Source organism: Piliocolobus tephrosceles, unplaced genomic scaffold (assembly GCF_002776525.5).
Source record: "Piliocolobus tephrosceles isolate RC106 unplaced genomic scaffold, ASM277652v3 unscaffolded_18536, whole genome shotgun sequence".
Lineage (NCBI taxonomy): Eukaryota > Metazoa > Chordata > Mammalia > Primates > Cercopithecidae > Piliocolobus > Piliocolobus tephrosceles.
Genome location: NW_022300461.1, coordinates 1 through 7,222, shown reverse-complemented (window position 1 = coordinate 7,222; position 7,222 = coordinate 1). Strand labels below are relative to the sequence as shown.

Below are 7,222 nucleotides of genomic sequence, written 5' to 3'. Positions count from 1 at the left end.
CCTTCCCTTTGGTTATTAATATATCATTTGCATTAGTTAAATATCGAATATATTTTTTTTTATTTTTGTCTTTTAACATGGGTGGATTAAATGATAATGATGATGATGATGATGATGTTTTGTTGGTTTTTATTTTTGATGCTTCATTATTACTACGAATAGGAGTAAAATTATCATTATATTTTTTTTCAACTAAAAACTCAAGCGTACTTTTAGAGCACATTAATTTTTTTAAATCGACAAAATTAGTTTGGTTATTTGTAATGACTTTGTTTTTTTCTGTTTGTTTAATTTGATCGAAACGCCCATTTGCTCCACTTGAACTCGACTCACTAAAACTGTTTGACTTTTCTGCAAAATATTTATCACCACTATTACTACTTTGTCTGTTTAAACTTTTTTTACTTTTATTCCTAAAGTTATTAGAACTAACTTTTTGTTTATAACTTGTCATACTGTCACTTCTTTCGCTTATGTTAGAGGACGTCTGTGTATTGAGTTTTCTACTATTTTTAGCACTGCGTCTATCATCGTATTTACTTTTTTTTGAGTTTATACTTTTTCCCCTGGACTTTAAATCATTTTTTTTTTTTTTATGCAAATCATACAAATCACTCGACACTTTTCTTTTACTATTTCCATCATTTATATACATATCAATTTTTTTTTTTTTTTTATACTCTTTTAAGCCAATATCGATCATTTTATAATTATGAATATGTTCATCTGGTATTTTTCTACTTTTTTTTGTTTTATTCGTTTCATATGAATTTTTAAAACTGTAACTTCGTGAAGAATGTATGTTTTTATTATGTTTATAATTGTGTTCATGTAATTTCTTTTTTTTTTTAAGTTCTAATAACCTTTTTGTATATTTGGGGTTATGAACCATTTCGTTTCTAACTTGGCTATTATCCAACTCTTTGCTTTTAGCACTTACTGGTTTATTTTTTCGAGATATGTACGAGTTATATGTGTCATTTGAATCGTGCGTGTTATTCGAGCTATGCATATCGTATGTGTTTGGCGAATCAAAGACGAAAATATTACGACTACATGTACGAGCACGACCACGACCACGATCACGATCACGATCATGAAGACGTTTCCTTTCTTGTACGCTCCTTGTCCTGTTATTATTCGTATTCTTAAAATCAACATTTTCTTGTAATTTGCTTACTTCTTTTTTTAACTCCAATATACTATTTGTAGAGCTTTGTTCTTCTTTTTGTACATGGAACTCTCTTTTCTTTTTTTCATACATATTTTTTTTATCTTTAAATAAATGATAATTCTTTGGATATTTAGATAAGTTTTGCTTTTCTGACATACTTTCTATTTTTTTTAAAATATTTTTTTGTTTCACATAAAGAGATAAATTATTTTTGGCAGTACCCATTTTTTTTAGGGCATTTTCTTTGGATTTGAAGGGTTTGAAGTTTGTATAATGTTCGCTAAACATGTGCTTAATATGATTATTGCTCGCTTTGTCTTTGTTTATACTGCTGTTCATATTGTTATTATTTTTATCACTATTAGCATAATCAGTGTTAACTTTATTATTAGTCATATTCGCAGCAGTAGTATTATACCGCTTTAAAGTAAAAGTATTAACACTTTTTCCATTCATTTTTCCATTCATTTTTCCATTCATTTTTCCATTCATTTTTCCACTCATTTTCCCACTCATTTTCTCATTCATTTTCCCATTCATTATATGTTTCATAGTATTTGCATTTTTTAATGAATGGTTTGCTTTTTCAATATTGTTTGTTATCATATTTCTTATAGTCATAACTTTAATATTATTCTTTATTTCTGGATACTTCAATATGCCTTTCTTTTTTATAAAAATGTTATTTTTACTAATTGTAATCACATTTTTAAAGCTAGTGGAAATTGTGTTTTTATTCACGCTAAAGTCACTCTTAGATTTAATAATGTCATAGCTGTCTTTCCAAATAGAAGAAGCAATAGCATCATTCACAGTACTTTGATAATTATTTATTGCCATTCGTTTTATACCCGGAGAAAATTTTTTAAGTGTATTAGACTTAAATTTATATCCTTTTATTCCATCTGTTAATACATATGTTTTTTCTCCATTATTACTCTTACTGTCACTATGAATCTGTATGTTATCCCTATCGGCAATGTTATTACTACCATTAGATTTATTACTGTCATTAATTTTTGGAAATATTTTTTTATTTAATAAACCCAAAGCATTACTTTTAATATCATAAAAGTTAATTAGTTTCTTAAATTTATTTTTTGAATCAACACTTTTATAAATCATGTTATTGCTCTTCGACTTGGCTACTAATGAACAATTTTTTGTATTTACTGCCAGTGCCATATATTTATAATTAATATCCTTAGTGTTTTTTATGTTATTCATTTTGTCTTTTTTTAGTACATATTTCCAATTAAAAAAGGTGTTACTATTATTACTTTTTTCTATTTTGTCAGTGTCAGTGACGATGTCATTACTATTGTTATTACCACCGTTATTGTTATTACCACCGTTATTGTTATTACCACCGTTATTGTTATTACTATTGGTTATAGTACTCAACTCTGATCCTTTGTTTTCCATTTCAGTCAAAGAATATTTTAAAAAGTCATCAGTATTACATTTTTGAACATAACTAGTAACTATATTTGGAAATGGGATGTACCTGTTTACAATATTATAATCATAATTTATGTTACGTTTTAATTTACCGATATTATTGTATTTGTATATTTGTTCTATTCTTCTAAATAAGCCAATTTCGTTTTTTATAATTTTTTGATTTTCTTTTAACTCTTCTTTATTTGCACCAACTAGTTTCACTTGGTATTGGACTTGAGTGTTATTGACAGTGTATTTTTTACCACCTTTTGACTTTGCCTGTTTTTCTTCAAAGTTTTTTACAATTAACATAGTCAAAGGTAAATGTTTTGGTGCACCATTAGCATACATTTTTTCGCACTCAGTACCAGATACAAAATATTCCGTTTGGGTACCAAGTGGAGTATTATTTTGTACCACCAAATTCTTTTCCTTTTCTCTTACTTTTTTTGTGTTTTTTTCGCTATATACTGTTACATTTTTTTTACTTTTACTTTTTTTTGTAACGTATAAATTAGTTTTATTCAGGTTTTTACCACATCCAGTTGGATCAACAATAATATCTGACATAGCCAAATCTGACCTAGCCAAATCTGACCTAGCCAAATCCGACCTAGCCAAATCCGACCCATTCATCCGTATATAATTCACCATAAACATTAATATACTTCTTATCTTACTATCGTATTTACTCATTTTTAATATCCTATAAATTTCTTTTCGTATATATTTACGCATAGTTATATAATTATCAACACTTTTTTTTAAATTCTGGCTACTTTTTTTTTTATTATTTACTTCGTTAGATGAGCTTTTGACGCATGATATGTGTTTTAGATGAACAACATTTTTATACTGTACATCACATGAATATAAAGAACTACAGTTCCGCGTTTTCTGTATGTTATTCCCTTGATTATGTGTATTCATCCCTTTTAAAATGTCAATTAATTCAGTCATGTATTCTTTTTCATATGTTTTATAGTCATAATGTGTGTCATACTTTGTTCTACTTGTTTGGTTTGTTACGACACGTCCAGAATAATCCAAAGTGGTTTCATGTATATCATTCGCATTTTCTTTATTTCCTTTTCTGTTCACATAAGCTTCGTAAAATAATCTTAATACTGAACTTTCAACGCGATCACACATTTTTTCATAACTCTTACCATTACCTTTGTGACCATTACCTTTGTGACCATTACCTTCGTAGCCATTATCTTTGTTACCATTACTGGTGTTACTATTACCGTCATAACCATTACCACCCAATTTTTGCTTATGCTGTAAATTGGCTCGTAATTCACCAGTTTGGCCTTCGCCAATATAATTACTGTTTGTTTTTGTACTATATGCATTACAAATAGTCATTGATTTTTTTTCAGAATTATTAACACCGTTTAAATAATTAATATTTTGCAAACTAAGGTGTTTTTTATAATCTTCAAGTAAATCCAGATCGTCAGTATTATTATTTTCACTATCATTTCTATTATTATTGTCACTATCATTTCTATTATTATTGTCACTATCATTTCTATTATTATTGTCACTATCATTTCTATTATTATTGTCATTATCAATACTTCTGTTATTAAAATGTCTACTCCTTTCAGCTGTTTTTTTCTCATACTTATCATATAATACATGTCTCCCCTTAGTGTTTTTATTTTGTATATCTTGATAAAATAAACTACTTTTAATAGTTTTGTCGTATTCCTGTGTATTATACATAGAAAAACAACTTTTATATTTATTACTATTATAACTTTTAGTTTTATGGCTATGTAAAATTTTAGAAGAAGAAAAAAAATTATTTCTTGAAAAGTACGATTTTGCATTGTTAGAAGAGACACTTTTTTTTGTATGTTCTTTGTCACTATTTAATAACACACTAGATTTTAAAGTACTGTTTTCTATAAAAGTATTAAGATGTTTTGTAGATGATATAAAAATTTGAGAAATGCCTTTTTTACTTTTAGGCATTTCAATAGTTTCTTTAGGAGTAAGCTTATAACATCTATTACTGTTGTTTTTATCATGATTTGAATGTAAATTTGAGTTTTCTATTTTTTGGGTCCAACATAATTCATTTCTTATTATTTTATTATTATCATTCTTATCTAATTCTACATCTTTATTTTTATGTTTAAACATACTTTTTGTGAAATCCATGGTAAGATTATACGTATTTTTATCATCTGTTTTATCTAGATATAATTGCTTTCTACTTACACTTAATCCCTTTTTTAACATCTCTGTTTTAGTTTTTGTCATTTTATCCAAATTTATGTCAAACTTTTTTTTTTTTTTTTTACTATTCAATATATTTGCATTATCATTTTCTACATACGCACAGTTTTTTTTTGTTTTACAATTTTTTTTCGTTCTGTTAGAGTCTATTTTGTTCGAAATTCTTTTATCTTTTCTGTTCCTTTTTTCGTTATACTTTTTTTTATCTACCCCTTTATCTCTGTATGTCTTAACCTCGATTTCTTTTCTATTTTTACCAAAATAAGAACATTTATTAGTTACTGGAATAAAATTATTATCCTTTTTTGTTTTTTCATTAGAACTTTGAAAAAACAAATGTTTTAAGTTTTTGTTTTGTTTTTTTTCGCTTTTTATCACTTTTGCTACCTTATTTATAGTTCCTTTTTCATTACTCAACACGTTTACGCGTTTATTATTTCTAAAAAAAAAATTTTCACTTTTTATACTAGTATCTAATTTATTTCTATTTAACGTTTTTGTACTACTTTCTACTTGTAAATTATTACTAACATTTACTACTATTTTATTACTCTCATGTTTAAATACATCGATGCTTTTGCCACTACTATCACCCTTATTGTCATTCCCGCTATTTACATTACTATTATTATTATTATTATTACTATTATTATTATTATTATTATTACTATTATTATTATTATTATTACTACTACTATTATTATTATTATTACTACTATTATTATTATTATTAAAAACAAACACATCTTTGTCTTTTATGCTATCATCAGCATGTTTATCATAAGTTAAATTAATATTTATCATATTATTTTTTTTTTCATTTATTATACTATTTTTATTAATTATTTTTATATTTTCTTTTAAAACATTTTTTGCCTGTACGTGAGTTTTTTTAGTATGTAGTATTGCTTCATTTTTATTTTTATATAAACTGTTTTTTAATTTCAAGTATTTTTTATTCGAACTTAACACATTCACATCTTTTTCAACTTTTACCTTGCTACCTATTTTGTTATCATCATTTAATTTTTTTCTGTTGTTAACTATTGCTTTATTTACTTTTCCATTACATTCAACAGCTTTTATATATGTTCCTATATGTATTTTCTTATTATCCTTATTTTGGTTTTCTATTTTTTTTGTATTTAAGTTATAATTTATGTTTGTTTTTTCTTCAAGTTGGGATTCGCAATTTTTTTTGTTACTCTTTTTACTCAAAGTTGGGGCTCCTGTAGAGTTATCACTATTCGTATTCATGGTGCCATCTGAATAAGAGTATGATAATATACACGCGCACACGCATATATAATATGTACAAATAAGTTATGTATAATGCAAGATTATTTTTTTTTTTTTTTTTTTTTTTTAAAAAAAAAATTACTTGTATTACTTCCTTTAGAATTTTTTTTAGTTTCATCACCATCAATGTTTCCTTTTGGGTTCTACAAAGAAGAAAAATTGTGTTATAACTATTTATATACTCGCAATATTGTACAAATTTGTTAATGTACACACATAGGCGTATATATACTAACTTCTAAAATAAAATTGTTAGATGAAAAAAAAAAAAAAAAAAAAAAAAAATGTATATTCAACTTCATGTTTATTTATGTAATAATCATAAAAATAACAAAGGAATTCCACTTAAAATACAGCTTAGCTTAACATATTTAGTAAATCTATAACCATAATTATACCTATATCTATATTTACGTTTCTATATATGTATGTATCCATGTATGTATTCATGTAGGTATGCATGTATGTATGTACGTGTCTAACCTGAAGTTTTCTATAATAATCAATTAAACTATTAACAAATTTTAGTTTAACGTCATTATCGACAAACCGATTCATATTTTTACTACCAAAATGATTAATGCGGTTACCACCAAACTGACTGCTTGCTTTTACTTGTTTATGTTTAATCATACTAGCAAGCCTTTTAGTACAAGTAGAAAATCTATTTTCATCGTATATATCGGTCGAAAAGTATTTATTTAATATATTCGACGTATAAGCAGTTCTATTTGCATCGTAAGTAAAATCACTTGAGGAAGCGATTGAACTGCTTTCTTCACTATTCCCATGACTATATGTACTACTAAGGTTAGTTAAAAATGGATAAATATTTCCATTTGATATATGCTCATTACTTTTAATACTTATTGTTGAGTCATTTTCTTGATGTAAATCACAATTAGTTAAATCAATAACGTCATTGACGTAATTTTCCCATTTATCTTGTACCTATAAAGTAAATAATGTATGCATAGAAAAGACATAATGTGTTGTAATTGTAATTGTTATTGTTATTGTATTTTTTTTTTTTTTTTTTTTTTTTTTTTTTTT

The 7,222-nt window shown here is 25.5% G+C and overlaps 1 protein-coding gene across 1 annotated transcript; it reads right to left on the bottom strand.

The window, feature by feature from the left end:
- Positions 1-680: 680 nt before the first annotated feature.
- On the bottom strand, positions 681-7,120 carry LOC113220994 (protein PF14_0175-like; the record flags this gene model as incomplete). Its single annotated transcript, XM_026450361.1, has 3 exons — positions 681-6,135; positions 6,252-6,312; positions 6,653-7,120. Coding segments are annotated over 3 exons (5,984 nt in total), but the record flags the coding sequence as incomplete, so codon positions are not given.
- Between the last annotated feature and the right edge of the window lie 102 nt (positions 7,121-7,222).